Raw genomic sequence first — 20,645 nt, 5'->3', positions numbered from 1 at the left:
TTCTCTCCTGGATCGGCTGGAGCTTTCTTTAGGAGCCTTCCCAGCTTTGACAAAAGTCCAGCTGAGATAACCACATTTACTCAGAGCCTTCTTGATGTTCTTCTGCCTCCCTGGCTGCTGTGTCTGTGGGGATGGTGTTCGCTCTGTGTTGTAGCGTCCTGATGACTCCCAGTTTGTGCTCCAGTGGATGATGAGAGTCAAACCTTAAATACTGATCTGTATGTGTAGGTTTACGGTACACGCCAGCTTTAGATGTCCCCCATTACTGATGGAAATCTCACAGTCTAAGAAGGCTAACCTGCCACTTTTCATATCCTCCCTTTGATGTCTTGGTCCACCAAGTTAATGTGATCAGTGAAATTTGGTACGTCCTGAGATTTGATTTTCACCCAGGTGTCATCCTGATACCTGGATAGGGTAGCAAAGCCCTCTTTTCCACTTCTTCTATGTACAAATTGGCCACAATGGATGAAACTGGGGAGCCCATGGCACACCCATGTTTCTGCCTGTAGTACTGACCCTTATATGTGAAATAGGTGGAAGGTTTTTGGGATGTTCCTTTCGAAAGGAGCCAGTTGAGGTGGTTCCGCTGAGCGCCTCCTGGGTGAGGTGTTCCGGAAATGTCCCACCAGGAGGAGGCCCCGGGGCAGACCCAGGACACACTGGAGAGATTATATCTCTCGGCTGGCCTGGGAACGCCTTGGTGTTCACCTGGATAAGCTGGAGGAGAAGGCTGGGGAGAGGGAGGTCTGGGCCTCTCTGCTTGGGCTGCTGCCCCTGCGACCCGGCCCCGGATAAAGTGGAAAAAAATGGGATGTGGTGTTCAGAGTAACCTACCTACTGGCTGATGATTGAAGCCAGACACTGTGAGATGTTATAGGTAACCGAGTTGATCATTCAGACTTATGATCATTTGAATGGTACTCATGACCAGTCATCAATGGCCATTGCGTGACAATTTGAAGATTAATGATCAAGGATCTGACCTCACAGCCACAGTTCATTCAGTGGGCTGGTTCAGTCATTGTGCAAAGGTGTGTTTATAAGAGTGGGGAAACCTGCAGTCAGCTGAGACTGAAGAAGTCACTTGGATGAGTAACGAAACGTTTCTCCCACTGAAAACGTCCAGATAAACAGACTTTTTGGGATGTTCCTGTATACTTTGCCTGCTGCTTGTTGATGGCCTTCCGTGTATGCCCTGCTTGCTAGGATCTTGCTGTTATATGCTGGACTGTCTCAGACGCATTGTTGTACAGCCTGCACCTGGGTCTTGGATGGTGTGGTAGACCTTAGCCTTTGTGGCTCTTGTGCTTAGAGCTTGTTCCGGTGCTGCCATGATAAGTGGCTCTGTGCTATCTTTTAGTCCAGCATTGTACAGCAACTGGTAGGATTTCTCTATATTAGCCGCTTCTATCTGCCGTTGGTTCATCCTGTGCAGGGACCCGTCCTTCTATAATGGTTCCTCTTCTTTCTCAGGTTTTTGCTGCCTGAGATATTCACTAAGCACACTATCAGTTGCTGCCAGCTTGATGATTTACTCATGGATCTTTGCTGTTTCATCTTGGATAGTGGTTCTGACACTCACTCGTCCTCTGCCTCCTTCCCTACATTTGACATACAGTTTCAGGATTTGGGTTGAATCCCTCTATACAGGGTAAGGCACTTTCTTGTCTTTATGTCAGTGGCTTCTCTCTCCTCCTTTGGCTAGCTTATTACCCCACCAGGGTAACTGATGACAGACAGGGCGTAGGTGTTGATTGCCTGGATGTTGTTCTTCCAATTCAGCTGACTCCTAAGAACCTGCCTTATTCTCTGCTAGTATTTGGTGGTTGCAACTTTCTAGTGGCCTCATGATTTCCATTTGCAATTTGCGATTCCAAGGCAATTGTAGCTGTCCTCAGTGTCTGCAATATTGGCTCCATGTACCACAGTCCTCTCAGTTCTGATTATCTTCTCTTTGTTAATATCAGAGTACACTTCTCTAGTCAGAATGACATTTTGATGTAATTGTAATCGTATCATTACATACAGCAGTGGGGAGAGAGGGATGCCAGTGCAGATTGTCCGTGTGTGGGATGTGATGCTCCTCAGCCTTGCCTGCTTCTTCCTGTCCATCAGGAACCTGGTGATCCACTGATAGGTGGAGCCGGGCACAGTACGTTGTGTGAGCTTCTGGTGGAGGATGTCTGGGATTATGGTGTTGAAGGCCAAGCTGAAGTCCACGAGTATCCTTGTGTATGTCCCAGATTGATAAATTGATGCTGGAGGTAGTGCAATTCGATATTGGCTGCATCCTTGGATGGTCTGTAGGCCCAGAATGCAAATTGCAGGGGGTTCTGCGGGGGTCTGCGATGTTCTACAAGTAGCTTAACACCAGTCTTTCACTTTATGACCACAGACGTCAGGGTGACAGGTCTGTAGTCATTTAATCCTGTGATGGCGGACTTTTTTGGGAGCAGGATGATGGTGCATTTGAAGCAGGAGGGCACTTCAAACAGCTCCAGCCTTTCAGACAGGAAGGGGACATACTGTCAGATCCCAGAGCTTTCCTGGTCTTCTGTCTTTGGAAGAGCTTGCACACATCTTCCTCACAAATCTTTAGTGTAGGCATGGGGTCAGAGGAGAAGGAGGTGAAGGCTGCAGGTATTTTTGCCTAAGAGTGAGGTGCAGTGGCGTGACCAGCGGGGGTGGCCTGGACCAGACTGGCCACCCCAGGTGCCACCCCGAAGCTAAAACAATAAAATTCAATCAAATATCAAATGTACGATTTTGTTTTCACGGTGAAGCTCAGATATCCAAGTGTAAGTGAATGCAGCATCGGCTTCTGCACTATGAGCATCACGTTAGCAAAGGTAGGAGAGCCAAGCACGAAAGAGGCAGAAAACAATTTTTCTGCGAAAGAAAATGAGGAGAGAATAAATGTCCCGGTAAGTAATATTAAGTTTGTTGAGTTTAGTAAACTTTAAATTAGAATACCAAGGAAAAAATAACACTTAAAGAATTATTGCAGCTGTGGAATATTTCCGACAGTAGGCTGCTGGGGGGAACTAGCATAAGAGTTATGAGTTATAAGATATAATCCAAGTCGTAACATTGCTGTATGGAGCTGCAGATTTGGTTGCAGGTTAACATAGCTGGACTGGCCATCGGGCATACTGGGCATTTGCCCGGTGGGCTGATGACTTTTTTATTTATTTTTTTGTAACGGCATGAACAATGAGAGGTGGTGGATTGGCCAGATGCTGGCAGATGTGTAAAATGTAAAAATAACTCGGTTGTTTGGTGGTGGCTATGGCGGAGCTTCCACAGAGGCCAGCAGGTGGATGAGGGAAAGGGGAGGCAGGAGGAGCAGAGCCCCGAGGCAGCCGCCAGTCCGAGTGTCAGGTGAACTGAACTTCAGGTAAGAAGTTATGAGCTGCAGTCTATCTGGGTCAGATATAAACTAAGTTTAGGTGGAGTTTATTTTCGTTATGCTGACTTTTTACCCTCAGTTGCAATAACTCGTACTGCGTTCTAGCCAGCTTGATGGAGTTTCTATACAGCTGGGTGGGTGCTATGATGTTACTGATAGTGAACTTTATTTTATTCATAAGGTTAGTTAGTAGAGTTGCCAACAGCTCCTTAAAAATGGAATGGTCCCTCAATCAGAGAAAATATTACACGTTTCGTATTGAGCTGAGAAGAGACGCAGTTTGTCCCGAACTTTAGCTAGAATGAAAAAAAGACACAAAGCTGGATTTATTCTGTCGTTACGCTGCACAGCTGCCTCTTCTTCTCTCATTCTCTCCCCCTGCCTCTCCTGTTGCTGCTTCAATCATGAAACTGATCAATGATCAGCTGATCAGCTTTTCTCTCTTGTTTGTTTGTCGCCCACTTTCATTCAAATGTTAGTCTTTTCAGTTGTTTCTCCACTTTTTTCCTGTTTCAAAATCAAACACCAGTTTGTGAGAAGATTATCTTCTTTTTTTAACAGGCAGATAAAGTTTTGCATTGGCTAATTTGTCAATTGTTTGTTAAAGATGTTCGTATTTTAATATTCAAAAATGTTTTTGCCCAAAACGTAGGTGCACTATATGTCAGTAAAATTACTATGAAAATATTGCTGTCCTTGAATGCTGAGTAAACACTGACAAAGCACTGATTGTATCTCTTGTACTTTATCAACGCAGTATCTAAAAACTTTGCACCGTAGTGGTTAAAATCTCATTCTAATAAGAGTTAAAAGCGCATTCGGTTTATGGGGTTATTGAATTATGGTTAACGGTTGGTAGATTTTTTTTTAACATTATCTGCCAATTACATCTGCCGCCCTTCTGTGTCCCTACCTGGCCCCCCAACAAAAAATTTCAAGACATGCCACTGGTGAGGTGAGGGCAAGCAGATGGGAGGTGTGAATGGTTGTCTTTCAAATCTGCAGTAAAAAGTGCTTAGGTCATCACTCAGGGTCATTTGTTGAAAAGCAGTTTTTTAGCTCTTCGCTGTAGCTCCTTTTTCCTACCCTGATCTTCTTGCTCTGTTTGTTTCTGGCCTGCTTGTACGGGGCCCAGTCCTCGCTGCTCGCTGCTGTAGGCCTTCTCCTTAGTTTCATTTTACTTTCTAGTTCTTAGGTTCTTGTTCGTTTTGGTTTGTTTCCTTTTGTGGGTCCCTGTTAGTCTGACATATCTATGATGTATGTTAAGTTCTGTCTCCCAGTCGTGTCTCTCCCTCTGTCACTTAGTGTGTGTCTCATGTTTCCTGTTTAAGTTTGTTTTAGGCTTTTAGGCTTTTGTTTCCGTTGTATGTTTCTTTCACAGCAATAAAGCTGCCTCTTTGAGTTTATCCTGTTGTGTTTTGACTCCTGTGTTTGGGTTCTTATCCTGTCTGCCACACAGCACCCCGATGACACTAGGAATACCACTAATGGTTTTAAATGTCTTTTATGTACAGACGATGGGGACTCACTGAGACTTCAATGCTGCAGAAAGTTTTCTGTACACTTTCCAAGATCTCTGCCCTTCTCAGATGTTTACACACAATTCCTTGGGCTTCATGGCTTGGTTTGTTGCAACTATGCAGCTATGGGGCCTTATAGACAGGTGTGGAATTTTCATAACCATGTCCATTCAACTGAATTTTCCACAGATGGACTCCAATCGAGTTTTAAAAACATGTGACAGATGATCAGTGATCAGGATGAACCTGAGTTCAACTTTGAGTTTTGTGGCAAAGGTGGCAAGCTTTGGGAGAGCCATGCCCAACTTATGTTAAAGATGTCACAGTACCATATCACCCCAATAGAGTAGGTTGCTCTCAGACTTCTGGCTAACTGGTGGTTCCTGTGAGATTTAAAAGTAAAATGGGATGCAGAGCTTTAAGCTTTGAGGCCCCTCTTCTATAGAACCAGCTTCTAGTTTGTATTTGTGAGACAGACACCCTCTTTACTTTCAACATTAGGCTTAATACTTCCGTTTTTGATGAAGCATATAAAATGATCTTTTGATTTGGTGTTATATAAATAAAACGAGCTGAAGAGCTGAAAAACTTTGTGTATGTTATATTTGAGTGGCCCTTGAAAATATCTAGAAAAGTATTTAATATATGAAGCTAAAATTTCACAGCAATCATCATTTGAATCATAACTCAGTGCATATACACTCCACACTGATGTCCTGCAAGCACTTCTATAACTAAAGATATAATCAGAACACTGTTCACTGATATGCTAAAAATCAGTTCAAGCTAGCAGTTTGGCTAGGGATGTGGAAATTAGTTTTCATCTCCAATTAGTCTTTATTAACCTGTCTGAACACCATGATGGAAACTGGTCAGAAGGGCAATAGTTTTAATATTGTCTGAATAAAAGTTGAATATTGTTAATTGATTTTTCTGTCACAAGAATTTTGACAGTCTGTCACACACAAAAAGAAGCAAGACAGGAGATAAGGAGAAGGGGAAAGCCCCAAGTTAGTTGAACACCCTGCATCAAATGGTAACTAATTCGGTTTAAATAATTAAACATACAGTAATTATGGATATTAAAGGTTCCTCTTGGAATTCAGTGAGCATGTTGTTCTTTTATGCTAGGCTCAAAGCTACTAAATGCAGGAATCCTGCTAATGCTGCAAATATCTTTGGGCTATATTCAGTTTAGATGTAACAAAGTTCATCTGACTGTTGTCCTCTTTACGGGTAAAATCAACAACATTTTTGTTGATGGTATATCAATAAGGCTAATTCTGCTGGAAATATTAAAATAAATCTCTCTTGTTTGCTCTTTCTGGTTTTATGTGATCTACTCTACATTGACTGTCAGTTTATTTTCTCATCTATTTAATATAAGATACTAAAACATGTGTCATACAGTACAGATGAGACAAAAGATGGAAATACTCAAGTCAAACTCAGCTGGACTCAGTCCTGCTTATGTTGTTGAAAGTGAAGCTATGCCTTGGTTCAGGTCCAGCCTAGTAAGACATCTATTAACGTAACTGATTTATCAAATGGAATGGTGTGAATCTACCAATCTACCAGCTTGCAAATCTTGCAATCAGAACTTCCTTTATAGCTGTCACAACGATTGTCCTGCTCCAGCTAGCTCCATCTGTTCAGATCGCAGTGTTACAGATAGTATGAGTATGTAAGGCTTTTGGAAGAGGACCGACCGTGTGCACATCTACACATCCACACTTACCTCTCTCACAGGTGCGTGACCAGTAGCCAGTACCAGTGCAGTCACAGATGAATCGATTCCAGCCTTCTTTGCAGACTCCTCGGTTCTTGCATGGGTAGCTCTCGCACTGCTTGCCAGGTTGTTTATTGCATGATGGTTTAATGCCAGCCCCATTTTGTGCCTCAGCAATCTGACGGATGTCCTTGCTTCGACCATCAATGAAAAGGTCACGAATACAGCCCACATAGCCATAGTTGAGCATTGCTGTCCAGAGCTCCGTGGGCAGGATGAGGTTGGTGCGGTCAGTTGGAAGCCCCCCCAAATACATGTCACCCTCCAGGTCCAGAATCTCACTCTCACCACTGGCTGTGAACGGAGTCCTTCTGCTGTTTACAGAGATGGTGCCTGAAGAGAAATTTGCAAATTTCATCATAGTGCTCCTACTCTTTGATCTTATGAGATGTGCCACCAATTTTTATTGATTTTGCCTTTCATTATAAAGGTTCCCTCACTGACATACTACTGGAGTAACAAATTCTTTCCGATTCTGATATTTGAATTTTACATTACTTCAAAAAAGATTTTTTGTATTTGTAGTCCAGTAGACTGTATACCCCATACATCTAGCCTCACTGACCTGAGCGTCCATCCCTCTGGATGTCGACATGATACCAGACCCCATCATTCACCTTTGTTTGGGTGGCCTTAACCTTGATAGTCCCAGAGCCCATATCCAGCAGCAGGTACAGGCTGCCATCCAACAGCTCCACAGCAAAGAAATCCACCTGAGCAAGAGAAAAAGAAGCTCCTTATCTGAAAAAATTAAGACAGTTACTTTTTTCTTTGGGTGCTTCTTTTTCATTTTCCTAAAATCTAAAATCTGTGTGTCAAATAATCTGACAAATACACAAAACACTCAGTTTTGGTACACTCAGGTAAGCATGGATAAAACATGAAGCAACTTCCCAAGTTTGACCTATAATTAAACCATAATTCAGTTTGTGATACCAAGAAGCAACGTTACGTAAATCAGATTTCCTACAGTAGTTTTTCTTTCTTACCCTGTTGCAGTCAGTACAATGTGGCATCACTGTTTAGTTTGGTCAGTACATTTTAAACCACACTCTACCACACCCAGGTTATGTTTAGTGACAGGTGAAATTAACTTAAAACTTCCAAGCAGAAAATTGAAGCTAAGGTTAATCATGGAGTTACACAATGTTCCACGCTAAGGCCAATTCTGTGTCCTGTCATCCTGTCCTTAAAAACGCCTTGAAAGGCCTTCAGTTGATCCAAAATAATGCAGCAAGCGTCCTGATATATTGACATCTTCCTTTGGAAACAAAGCATCCCTCTTGACTTGTCTAAAGTATCCTGAAAATTTAGTTGGGTATTTGGTATACCTAGTGCAAATGTTTGAACCCAACTTATCTAAACCACTTGGAGCATCTATCAGCGCACACATTGTAGTCTCAAAGTTGGTTATACTGGAGCATGAGATATTATGCCTCTAAGTATGAGTATATTCTGAGTTTATGTCAAAAAAGTGATACCAAACGCTTCTGTAGACGCTCATATTTGAAACTAGTATGTAATTGCTCTGTCAGTACTAATTATGTTAGCAGGTCAAAGGGAAATTCCATTATATGTTAGCATTATGCTAGCGGGATGAACGCTAAATCTTTTTTCACTTATTTCTCTTGGTTATACCAGCTGTAATTTCAGTTACTAGCGTCAGTCTATACTGTGTAAGATGAGAAATATATTATGTTCGAAATATATGTTGTAATATACTTTTTTGTTATGTTTGTAGTCTTACAGCGCCTTCATTAGGGAGACAAATAAACCCTGCAATGACAACTGGAAACTTTTGCCTCTCCTTTTGAAGAACTCTTTATCTATCTGTCAAACTGGGCATCGACGTACAGGAAGGGCAGAATAGTAAAACGCTTCATTCTCATGAATCGTAGTGAGTTCTGTAAAAGAAAAGATGGACGAAACACTGGAAATGTCCAGTTCTTTATGCTCCAGCCAGCTTACATCATCATCTACTGCTGTCGACAGAGCATGAGCAAAAGCATAAAGCAGCTGCAGCAGCATTAGCTGAGGCTCAAGCTTGGGAAGCGTCTGCGCTGAGCATCCAACTGCGCTGCCACACCTTTGCCAGTCTTCTGTGCTTTGAGCCCAAAGAAAGAGTCTTGCAACTGGAGTTACGGAGGACAGCCAGCAAATAATGATCAATTTCACCATTCTCAGTCCAAGGTATGGACACCCACACCTGTAAGTGGTAGTCATTCAATTCAATTCAAAATGTATTTGTATAGCACATTTAAAAACAACAGAGTTAACCAAAGTGCTTCACAATCATTTAAGAACAAGAGACTGGATGTAACGTCACAAGAAGAGCTAGATCTGCTTTCCAGAGTGTGGTAGTGAAAGACGCCACAGCACTAAACCCCAATCCTCATCCTCAAAAAGCAGAGAGCCATGGGCTAGTGAAGGGCATGTCGGGGAGGAAAGAGAGTCAAGTGTGGCTGATGTTTCACCAAAATGCACAGAAATATGAGGAGACTCGATCAGTTCAAGTTCATGGTCCTTAACCCGACTGCTGTATCCTGCTGTACAACCAGAGAAAGGAGTCGAGATGTCTGCTGTTCTAGATGAACAAAGCAACCGCTCCTTGGCAAAACCATACTTTTTTGACATTTTCAACACTGAAGGACAGCTTGAACCGTGTTCACTGAAAACATCCTCAGGTGCTGTGGAGATAGCAGGGAGGCGAGCCCATCTATTTCATTTTATAGTCCTTTGATGGTACCACTCAGCTTCCCCTGCCTACTCTTACTGAGTGTGACATGATACCTGACAAAATCCCAGAAATTGATTCAGAGGCCAATTTCCTCCTTCTCATTGGCAGAGACATTCTGCATGCGTACAAAGTCAGAGAACAGCATAATTGTGTCCATAATGAGCCACATCATCAGCGACTCAACCTTGGTTGGGTGATCGTGGGAGAAGTGTGTCTGGGAGAGGTGCACAAGGCAGCCAACACTAGTGTATGCAAAACCAACATTCTACCAAATGGATGAGCTTCACTCTTGAGTGCATGTCCAAACAATATGCAAGTCAAAGGTTTTCACACCTCAAACCTAAGTCTTCAAAGCTCTGCACAACACCTGGAAAGTAAGAGAAGCGATCTTGGCAGTCAGGTCTCCAAAAGTTGATTCTGTTCATCTGGACGTAGCGTTTTCAGTGGGAGAAACGTTTCATCACTCATCCAGGTGACTTCTTCAGTCTCAGCTGACTGCAGGTTTCCCCAAATCTTATAAACAGTACATTTGCATAATGACTGAAACCAGCCCACTGAAGGAACAATGGGCTGGGAGGTCACTTCCATCATCATGATTATACAAATTCTCATGACCATTGATCAACAACCACTGATCAAAGATCAATGTCCATGAGTCCCATTCACAGAGAGTTGGGGAATGGCTGCAATCATAGCATTGTAAGTTGGTGACAGATGTACCCTTAGGCCCCCTCCTCGATTCAGAGATGGTCTTTCCCTTTTCACGTAAATGGCCTCCTTGACTCCGCCCTCAAACCAGCGTTCCTCCCTGTCCAGGATGTTACATCCTCATCATTGAAAGAGTGTCCACTGGCCTGTAGGTGTGAATAGACTGCAGAGTCCTGGCCTGACGAGGTGGCTCTTCTGTGTTGTGCCATCCTCTTAGCCAGAGGTTGTTTGGTTTCCCCGATGTATGAATCCTGGCAATCCTCCTGGCACTTAACAACTATGTTACTCTGTTTGTGTCGGGGGACCCGATCCTTGGGGTGGACCAGTTTTTGGCGCAGTGTGTTTTGGGGTTTAAAAGCCACAGAGACCTGGTGTTTAGAAAAAAATGCTTCTCAACTGCTCCGATACTATGAAAATATTGTTGGGCATAAACCGGTCCGTGGCGCAAAAAAGGTTGGGGACCGCTGTTATAGGTGACCAAGTTGATCATACAGACAATTGGTCTTAAAGGTGCACCCTGATTATGTATCTTCAGTAAACCATACAGACTTGGTGTAAACTCCCCTGGGTACAGCCTGTGGTATGAGGTCCGGTCAATAGCCTTGTCTTGTTCTAACCACTTCAGACAGTCTATCACCCACTTCCCGTAACCACTTCCTGGGTCTCGTTTCAGGGGCTCATAAGTATTTCTGTCACTGAGCAGTGACAAAATCTTCTCATGACAGTTTTTCTGGTTTAGCAATACTGTGCACCTACCCTTGTCTGCCGGAAGGATGATAATGTTGTTGTCATCACTAAGTGATGTGAGTGCCTTCCTCTCCTCCATGGTGATGTTGGATGCTGGGGGCTTTGCATTGCTGGAGACAGGCCAAAACTTTCGTCCGTAGTTGCTCTGCTTCCATGTCTGCAATATTGTTGTTTCAAATTGCTGTTTCTGTGGCTGTGATTAGCTCCACTAGCGGGATTTGTCTTGGCGTGACAGCAAAATTCAACCCTTTAGCAAGGATGTTTTTCTCTGTTTGGGTGAGCTGTCTGTCAGACAAATTCTTGTCCACTTGTCCACATCCTCGGTGTCACATCCTTCTCTTTTCTGGCCACTGAGGACACTCTCCGTATTTTGCTGTGGTTTCCGACATACAACAAGTAGGTCAAACTTCCTTTGTTGCCTGGTCTTAGACTTTTTGTGCTGTGCTAGATGAGCCTTCTCAGTGATGTCAAACACCTTTTTAAGAGTACTCTCATCTAATCGTAAGTCTCTGTTGGATCAGCTCCTCTTGAGATTTTAGCACGTTGATGGTAAAATTTGTTTGCCTCACCCATCCATTAAGCCGCTGGTGCTGTGACCTTCTGGAGGATTTTTGTTGCCTGGAAGCCTTTAACTGAAGAGCTCATTTGCAGACTACAAGAAGGTGAGGAAAGGAAATATTTGTGTTCAATTCAAGTCCCAAACATGAAGGATTTTCTCTAGATGATATACTCCTGAGTAGGGATGGGTACCGGTGTCCGGTGCCATGATGGCACCGGTTCTGACATAAACGGTAGTAACCAGACCAAAAAGCAGCGCACATTTCGGTGCTTTATTTCGGTGCTTTTTTTTCCTGAGCTGTGATACACTTCTAGCCAATCATTTTACGTTTCCGAGAATAGTAGGCGGGTCCAGGTACATACGTTCTTTTAGAGCAGAGCTACAGATTAAAAATGTCCAAGGCGAAGTGGTCAAAAGTCTGCCTGTACTTCACAGCAAAAGATGCAAACTCAGCAGCAACAAGTGCTTTAAGCTGATACTGTGATACTGTCAAAGGAGGTAACACCTCGAATCTGATGAAACACCTGGCGACGCATAGCGTTTTTTTAAAGCTGAGAAATGCGCCGTATTTGATAGCTTGCTGCGAGACCTCACACCGAGCGCATCTACTGCGGGTGGGTTGGCTGTTATGCAACATCCCCCAAAAACACGAAGAGGAGAGTCCTGGCCCCTAGCCCTGCCAGTGTAGCAGAAATGATGAGGATGATGATGCAGCAGCAGCCGTTCTTCTCTGCGTGAGTAGCTTAATGTTGTTCGAGTGTAATTTACGTTGAGTAGGCTAACCACGTTATTACATTAATGCATGTAAGGTGAACTAGCAAACATCATCATAGCTACATGCAGCTGTCTTCTTGTTTGATGGCAGATACTCCCTTCACCCTGGCCAAAAAGGCTAAAATGACCAAAGAAAAAGTGGAAAACAGTTAAACATGAGAGGTTTAGGACAAAGTTTGTGTTTTTTCCATTGTTTAAGCACTGCTTCCAGCCAAGAGTGATGCCATATATGCCCCATAGCTGCAGAAAAGGCTAACATTGTTATCTTTTTACAAAAAACAGCTGAACATGAGAGGTTTTTGGACCAATTTTGTGTTCTCCATTCTTTAAGCACCGGTTTGAGCACCGTTTGAGCACCGGCACCGTTTCAAAAGTACCGACTTGGCACCGGTATCGGATAAAACCTAAACGATACCCATCCCTACTCCTGAGTGGACCTGACTTGAACAACACTCTCACTGGAGTTCTGATCTGCTTCTGTGGGGAACCAATAGCAGCTACAGCAGATAAGCAGCAGATGTTCTACTGCCTCAAAGTGTGCAACAAGCATCTAAACTTTCTGAGGTTCTTATGGTATGAAAACAATGATCTGCAAAAACAGTGAAAGAGTTTCAAATGACAGTACATGCATTTGGCAACAGTCCTTTACCAGCAGTTGCCATTTACTTCCTCAGACCAGCTGCTCAGGAAGCAGATGACTCCACTACCAGTGCATGGAAGTTCATCACATGCAATTTTTATGTGCACGATGGACTTGCATCTTTTCCTAATGAAGCGAAGGCCATTGGTGTCCTGCGCACTTCCCAAGCAATGCTAGCTAAATCAAACATTAAGCTACACGAGATTGCACTGAACAGCAACAGTGTTATGCAAGCATTCCCACCCAAAGACTTGTAGGACTGAAAGATTTTGAAAGATCTATATTTAGGAATGCAATCACTACCTCTTCAGAGGAATCTAGGTCTAATTTGGAATTTGGAGAAAGAGAACTTCAACTTCTATGTTTCAAAGGAGGAGAAGCCTTTGACAAAAGAGGCATTTTGTCTCCAGTGAACCCTTCTATGGTTAAAGTGATCTGTGATAATCTAATATGCAATGTGTTATTAAGATAAACAGCAAATCTAATTTTAAATGAACTACTCCTCTTAAACAAATGGTCACAAAGCTAGAAAATTTTATTGTCTACAACAGTGGTTCCCGAAGTGGGGATTTTTCTTGTAAAACAAAGAGGGCCCTAGCAAACACACTTTGGGAACGACTTGTCTACAACAGCCTCGCAAACACAGGTGAATTTGTTGGTTTGCCATTCTCACCAGGTGGTGACCTTGATGTCAAGACACATCAGTCCTTTCAAACTGTTTTCAGTCAAGCATTTCTTAAAACAGAAATTATCAAGTGACTGAGGAGATTATGAACTGACCTTGGTGTTCTTTTGGCTCCGTGCAGCATCTTTGCGCTCTTGGGGTTTGCCATGGGTAAAGAGGATGAGTCCATTGGGCTCAGTCGTACGGAAATCGAAAGAGATGGATCCCATCCGCTTGGTGTTCCACTTAGGGAGACTGATATAGGCCTCAGGGGTTTCAAAAGAAATTGGGTCAAGGGTGGCCACATTTTCACACTTGTAGGATACCTCACCCTGGATTTTCATCTTGGGGTCCACAATTCGAGCCAGACGGGACAACTCAAGACGGATGTCATTATTCTTATACACTACCTGCAATAAGGCAAGAGCAGGATTAATGACTCTTTTATTTAGGATTAACATGAGATACACATTTAATAACTTCCAACAATTACTAAATTAATAAAATTAATTCAGTAAAATAAAGACTGTAAAATAAGAAAATCATCAATGTTGTGTCAGGAAGGACATTATTGGCTTTACATATCTCAGTAAAGCTTAGTGTGATAAATTGCAGAATACAGAGTTACTATATACCATACACACATTCCTATTTGGCATGTTGTTATTTAAAAACAAAGTATAAAGGAAAATGTTATTGAGTTCACATAAAATACAGGAACCAAAAATACTGATCATTCAGTTTGTCAGATATTTCGTTTCACAGACTGAGATCATCTCCATGTTCCCAGTGCGTTTCATACTTTACACTCTCAAGTCTCAGAGACCAGGTCAACTGTTCCATTTAACGGATTTCCTTAACGATTTTTATCCACTCATAGTTTGCTGGCAATTCTTTATTCAACAAGTTGTATTTTTCTTTTAATTTCAATTAATGAATTCTCAAAATAAACAACACTAAAATCTAAATCTGTGGAATGATTATTTATCTCTGTTACCACATCCAACCAGTAAGGATACACCACAGATTCAGGTATTTTACACTAGAACTGCAAAGTTATTAAAAAAGTGTTTTTCCAGGAGAATTCTCTCAAAAACAGAGCTATGGTGATGAACTGTGTTTTTCACATATTTAACCTTCTTTTTCCCACCTTCATTTAACATACATTTTGGAGAGACCTCTGTTTGATTGGCAGGCTAGAGAAATCCTAAGTGAAAGAATACAAATAAAATAAAAAATAAAATTCAAAAAAAAAAAAAAAGTCAGTTAAAATGACAATCAATCTAATTGAAACAGTTGCATGTTATGGACTTGGCCTCAAGGATTCGTAGTTTAGATTTAAAAGCACTTAATGAAATGAATTCAGTAATTTTCCTTCTGCAGTTCCAAGCCGAGGGTGCTAAATGGACAAAAGCTCTTTTACCAAGTTCAGTTCGGGCAAATGGAACAGAAAGCAACAAGTAACCATGCGGACGAAGAGAATACCGACCAGCATGTTTCATTACAAACAGGCAGCAACCCAAGTATCGCCTTATATATAAAACTGTATAAATGAGAGTTCCTCCGACTTACCAAAGCAGGCCGTCCTACCTGAGAGTATAACTCACAGTGGTGAGTCTGAAATTTACAGTTAGTGATGAACCTCAGAGAAGCACGATACACAGAATCAACCATTCGAAGACATTGAGCAGAAGCATTCATATATAGAATATCACCATAATCCAGCACAGGCAAGAATGTTGCAGCAACAAGCCGCTTCTTTGTATTAAAAGAGAAACACAACTTGTTTTGAAAATAAAATCTCAGTTTTAACTTCAGGTTTTTCACAAGATTCTCTACATGTGGTTTGAAGGTAAGCGAGTCATCAATTAAGATTCCCAGATATTTATAGGTGTGAACCAACTCTTCAAGAGTGGTTACTGATGGGATTGTTTGGGCTCGTCTCCTTGATTTAGAAAACAACATGAGCTTTGTTTTGTCTGCGTTGAGAACAAGTTTAAGCTGAAGTAATGAGTGCTGGACAGCAAAAGAGGCTTTCTGCAAGGAGTCAGTGGCTTGGACAAGAGTTGAACCACAGCTGTAAATAACTGTATCATGAGCATAGAAGTGGGATGGCCTAGATCTTCTGAAATCCCCTTTATTTTAGCAGTGTTGAGGTGGAGAACTATATTTGCATGTACAGGATTTTGAGCTGTACACTGCACACTGCACATGGACGTTGCCTTATCATCGATTCAAGCCGAAAACCCATTGAATGGTTTCAGCTGGATGGGCTGCACAATCCTTCAGGAGTCTTGTCACTCACCATCTGGGCCTGCTCCTTTCCCTGGACGCAGTCTCTGAGCTGTGCCCTTGCTTTGTTAGCTGAGAAGGATGGGGGCAGGTGGTCAGATGTAGTGGATGTTGCAGTTGCAGTGGTGTTGGGGTTGTTGTGTGCAGGAGACAGAAGATAGTGGTGCTGGAGCAGCCTCTCAAGAGGTGGAGGCATAGAGGTGTCATTGAAACAGGAGCATCAGTTGAAGTAGTCCGAGGGAGGACAGATATTAAAGCACAGCAGGCATTCCTGCGTGGCAACCCATCAAACCAGCTATAAAACAGGTTGAATTGACTGGATTTGCACTCATTGATGGCTGCTCTTCTGTGAGTGACCCTTGATGCTCCCGATTTACTCTCTGCTTCTCTTTTATACTCCACCTTTGGCCGCATCTATCGCCCTTTCAGTTGGTGTTGAAAATACCTTCTTTATCGCTGACTTGAATGTCTGCGTTTCTGGTGAAGGATTTCTTTAATGTCCAGGGCTTATTCTTGGGAAAACAGCAAACAGTCCTTACTAGAATCAAAGTGTCCCTACAGAAGCTGATGTAGGTTGTGAAGGTGTCACAACCAGCACAGTCCAGTCTGTGCACTCAAAACAAACCCTGAAAGACTTGTTGGCCTCTGGTGATGATGTGTGAAAATTCCCTTGGTGCATAGTGCAGTCTAAGAACAACAGCAGTTCAATATCCTGACTGCAGATCACATCGTTCACTGTAACATGTCTGACGTGACACAATCGATCATTTACAAGCACAAATCCAACCTTTGCTTTTGCTACTCATCTTCCGATCTCTATTTGTTTGCATAACAGTGCAAATAGAGCAAAAAATCAACAAAAAGGTAAAAACACAAATGCTAACAGAGATTTTAACCTTTGAAATGCATCAGAAAATAGACTGAGAGTTTGCTGCACGTAATTGAAAATGTCCTGAAATAGAAGAATGCACAAAATCATCACATTTTAAACGATGGAACTCATGAATGTTTGATATATGTGATGGAAAGATATATATGATTTTCCTCTGCTGATAGACTAAATCAGTGAATGAAGTTTGTATTAACAAGTTTAACAGCAGTACAGGATATTTAGTATCTGTTGAGTTTGTTGTCAAAGTACTGAAATTCTGTTGTTTAAACATGTAATGGTACTATTTCTCTGTGCATTTTGTTTAAAAAACAAAAAAGAAGTGATGTGTTGGACCCACATCATTTAATGATGTATGGTCCACAGCTGCAGTTCACTTTATCAGTCCCACAGACAGAAAATAAAACAACCCACCAGATATACAGTGTACATCTTTCTCCATAAGGCGTGTGTGCGACATACACTGTTTCTGCCATGGGCCAGTCTAAATGCTGTCAATAACAATGGGAGGACGGCGTCACGGAGGGGTGTGTGTGAGTAAATTGAAATCTGCTCAAGTGGAAAATTGAAGGCCTTTTTTCTCCTTCTAATTCTCTGGGCAGAAAAAAACACCCTCTGTCTGTCTATATTTTGGCCACATACATACACTAAACAAACACACCCTCTCCTCCATTTCATTCTCCTATATTAATGCTTCTGCTCTTGCTGGTTGTTCGGCTTCTGTTGGATTGTAGAAATGGAGTTGGAGTGGGTGGATTGGGGGGACTGGCTGAGATTATCATTAATCCATAAACAGACATTAGAGTATATCAAGTTGTCCCTTAAGGTGCAGAGGGACTAGATAGAAAACAGTCTGTCTCTCTTTTCATTTGTTGCCTTTCCTCCTCTTTTTGTTATATCCATCCTCCCCTTACTCACCCGAGCTACCTCATCCCCCCATCTCTCAGCAAGAAGCAGCCATTTCTTCTCCCACTCAGACTGAGCATAAATACCTAGAGCCGCTGAACAGGTCGATCATTCACTCCAAAATAAAAGCTTCAATAAAAATAGTAGTCCCTTCAAGCTCACTGACAACATGAAAGAAAAGGCCAAGTGAAAATTTGTCCCCTGAGACTAAGAAAACTTGCAGCATTTTCACATAAATACGAACAAAACCTGCATTGCTGCGTCAGTGCCTTACTGTTGTGATGGTGTTTCATCTTTACTCTTTTTATTATTACGAAAAAAGCTTTGAAGCACTTTATTATTGTAGCCCACTAACAGAAAAGAGACTGTTTGTTTTTTTTAAACCAATACAAAGCATTTAAATTGTGTTACATTGTTTATGAAACCTGAAAATGTATCAAAACTGTGCATCATTTTCTAATGAAAAGAAAGACAGCAAAGTTACTGTTATTTATAGGACTGTTTTTCCATCCACCAGATTACTTGTCTAAGGTTAAATTCATAGTTAGGCCTTCTTCCCTTGACATTACATTTTCGTTCATCTTGAATACCTAAATAGACACCTTTAAACAAAATAAATACAAATATTCTCACAAATATTTTGCAGCCCATCCAGGACATCTATGCTCCAGTTTTGGTGAGTGAAACTGAGTGGCCTCTGCTTGTTTACTCAGTTCCAGTGTCAACTGTGGAGTCCCTCGGGAGGAGAATTAATAGCTTTCTGCACAAATGGTTGGGCTTCCCCCACTGCAGTGCAGCGCTTTATGGAACCAGTAACACCTTGCAGCTCCCATTTAGTAGTCTCACAGAAGAATTTAAGGTGGCATGCACTAGAGAAGTCCTTCAGTATTGGGACTCCAGGGACCAGAAAGTGTCAGCAGCGGGTATTGAGGTGAGAACAGAGAGGAAGTGGAGAGGAGAGAGAGGAGTGGAGGTGGCAGAGTCATACCTCAGGCAGAAGGAGCTGGTGGGGACGCTGGCCACCGGGACAGCTGGCTTGGGTATTTTCCCAAAGACCCAAATGGGGAAGGCCCGAGGGAAGGAGAGACACCAGCTAATTCAGGAAGAGGTCCGATTAAGTAAGACAGTGGGGCTGAGGCAAAGTGGGAGAACATCTTACAGCAAAAGGTAACCTGGACAAACATCACTGAGGCAGACCTCTGTCCATTTCCTTGTTCAGGCTGCATATGATGCCTTACCAATCCCAGTCAACCTCCATGTCTGTGTCAATAGTGAAACACCAGCATGTCAGCCATGCTCTGGAACGGGATCCTTGCAACACGAGTAGCTGAAAGTACAAAGTCCCTGCAGAAAGTCGCTACCGCTGGCACCGTGACCAGGTGCTGAAGGCGGTTTCAGAAAGCATAAGCAACACCATCACTCCTGGCAAACACCATATTGGCCAAAAGACAAGAATTGCATTTGTTAAAGCTGGAGAGGAGACCTGTCAGCAGCAAAGAATACGGTCAGGTCAGCTCTATACAGCCTCAGACTGCCAGCTGCAAGCTGACCTAAGGAAGCAGTTGAAGTTCCCTCAGCACATCACTGAAACATCACTTTGGCCAGACATAATTATTGTCTCAGAGGCAACAAAACAGCTTATTGTCCTCAAACTCACCATGTCCTGGAAGGAGCATATGGAAGAGTCAAATGAAAGGAAATGCGCCAAGTACCAGGAGCTGGTAGAGAAGTTCTGGGAAGGGGCTGGAAGGCGTAATATGAGCGAATACAGGTGGGCTGCAGAGCCTTTGCATGATGCTCACTCTGCAAAGTCCTAAACCAACTGGACCTAACAGGAGTGGCTAGGAAGAGGGCCATCTGGTCTGTATGTGAAGGCGCAGAGAAAGCCACAAGGTGATTGTGGATAAAGAGGGCTGGTCCATGGGTGGCTGCTGCTGGGACGCAGGCTGGGGTCTGATCAACCTTAGCTGGGTTGTCTGGGCGAGACTGTCTTATGTTGAAAGACCCGACACACCCCATTGAGCCCAGGTTACATCACTGATGATGCCTCTCAGCGCATCCAAAAAGGTATCTTGCACACACATATATGTGAACAAGTTCTTAATGTGGTTAATGTTTCCTCTCCTGTTGCACCCTTGCTGGTGAAAAATGTGATCATGTAGGTAGAGGAGAAGGGGGGTGTAACGGGGAGAAGGGGATAAGGATGGAAGGCGTAGCTGAGGATTTGACAAATTACTTTCAGGTCCTGCCACCTCTGAACAATAATACCAAAAAGGCATTTGAAAATATAAAGAGAGCTTTATCAACACTGCAGATGCAGGCTGCAGGTTAACGCGAGAATGAAGCATAAGCAGACACTGATAGCAGACCGAGGAATACCTAATCATATCAGACATGTGATAAATACATAATATACACACAAGCATATATAAAAATGCTTGAGTATGTTTTAGTTTGACAGAGAGAAAATAATGAAAAATGTTAGACAATGGTTAGATGAAAGGAAACCATCAATGCAGTATCCCCTCCACCAGACTTCCACCGTGCACATCATTACACATGTATGCACACACGCACTTATCAGTGTCTGAGAAAAAACAACATAACACAATATTTAATTTACCTTTTAGATTGCCCGCTAATATAGCTACCACAATTTTCTGGTATCATTCACTAAGAAATACCACAAGATTGGAAGTAACACAATTTTCTCCAAGAAAAAAGAAAACAATTCACAGTAAAACATTATGTATGCTTTCAGAAGCTTACAACAAAGCAGCAATGATGCAAAGGTATACTGGAAAGGTTGGAAAGGCCCAGCTGCTTAAATCTTTTTGGTAGGAGCACAAGCTTTGTGCTAACCCTGGGAAGTGACCGCTGCAATAATGACAGACTCACTGTAAATAAAACCCTGTAATCTTACAGTAAGTTTTACACTATTTTTTAAATACATGAAACTCCTGTCAAATAGACTGTAAGTACACCTTCAAACAAACTGAATCATCTAA

The 20,645-nt window shown here is 42.5% G+C and overlaps 1 protein-coding gene across 5 annotated transcripts in view; it reads right to left on the bottom strand.

Moving 5' to 3' along the window:
- The window catches only part of nrxn3a (neurexin 3a), a 208,138-nt gene that overhangs the window by 82,500 nt on the left and 104,993 nt on the right, over positions 1–20,645 (bottom strand). For all 5 annotated transcript variants that reach the window (XR_015126338.1, XR_015126339.1, XM_086274121.1 and 2 more), the window contains exons 8-10: positions 13,667–13,960; positions 7,287–7,434; positions 6,671–7,054 (exon numbers count right to left, since the gene is read on the bottom strand). Coding sequence is in view for 3 of the 5 variants with exons in the window: in XM_086274121.1 (XP_086130247.1) it covers positions 6,671–7,054; positions 7,287–7,434; positions 13,667–13,960 (826 nt within the window). In the remaining 2 variants the exon portion in view is untranslated. The remainder of the gene's footprint in view (positions 1–6,670; positions 7,055–7,286; positions 7,435–13,666; positions 13,961–20,645) is intronic.

The sequence above is a fragment of the Aulonocara sp. 'chitande type north' Nkhata Bay genome, linkage group LG19 (genome assembly GCF_057382095.1).
Source record: "Aulonocara sp. 'chitande type north' Nkhata Bay isolate Kocher_YH1m ecotype deep benthic linkage group LG19, A_spYH_male_GT1.1, whole genome shotgun sequence".
In the NCBI taxonomy this organism is placed as follows: Eukaryota; Metazoa; Chordata; class Actinopteri; order Cichliformes; family Cichlidae; genus Aulonocara; species Aulonocara sp. 'chitande type north' Nkhata Bay.
This window is presented reverse-complemented; position numbering and strand designations above follow the sequence as displayed.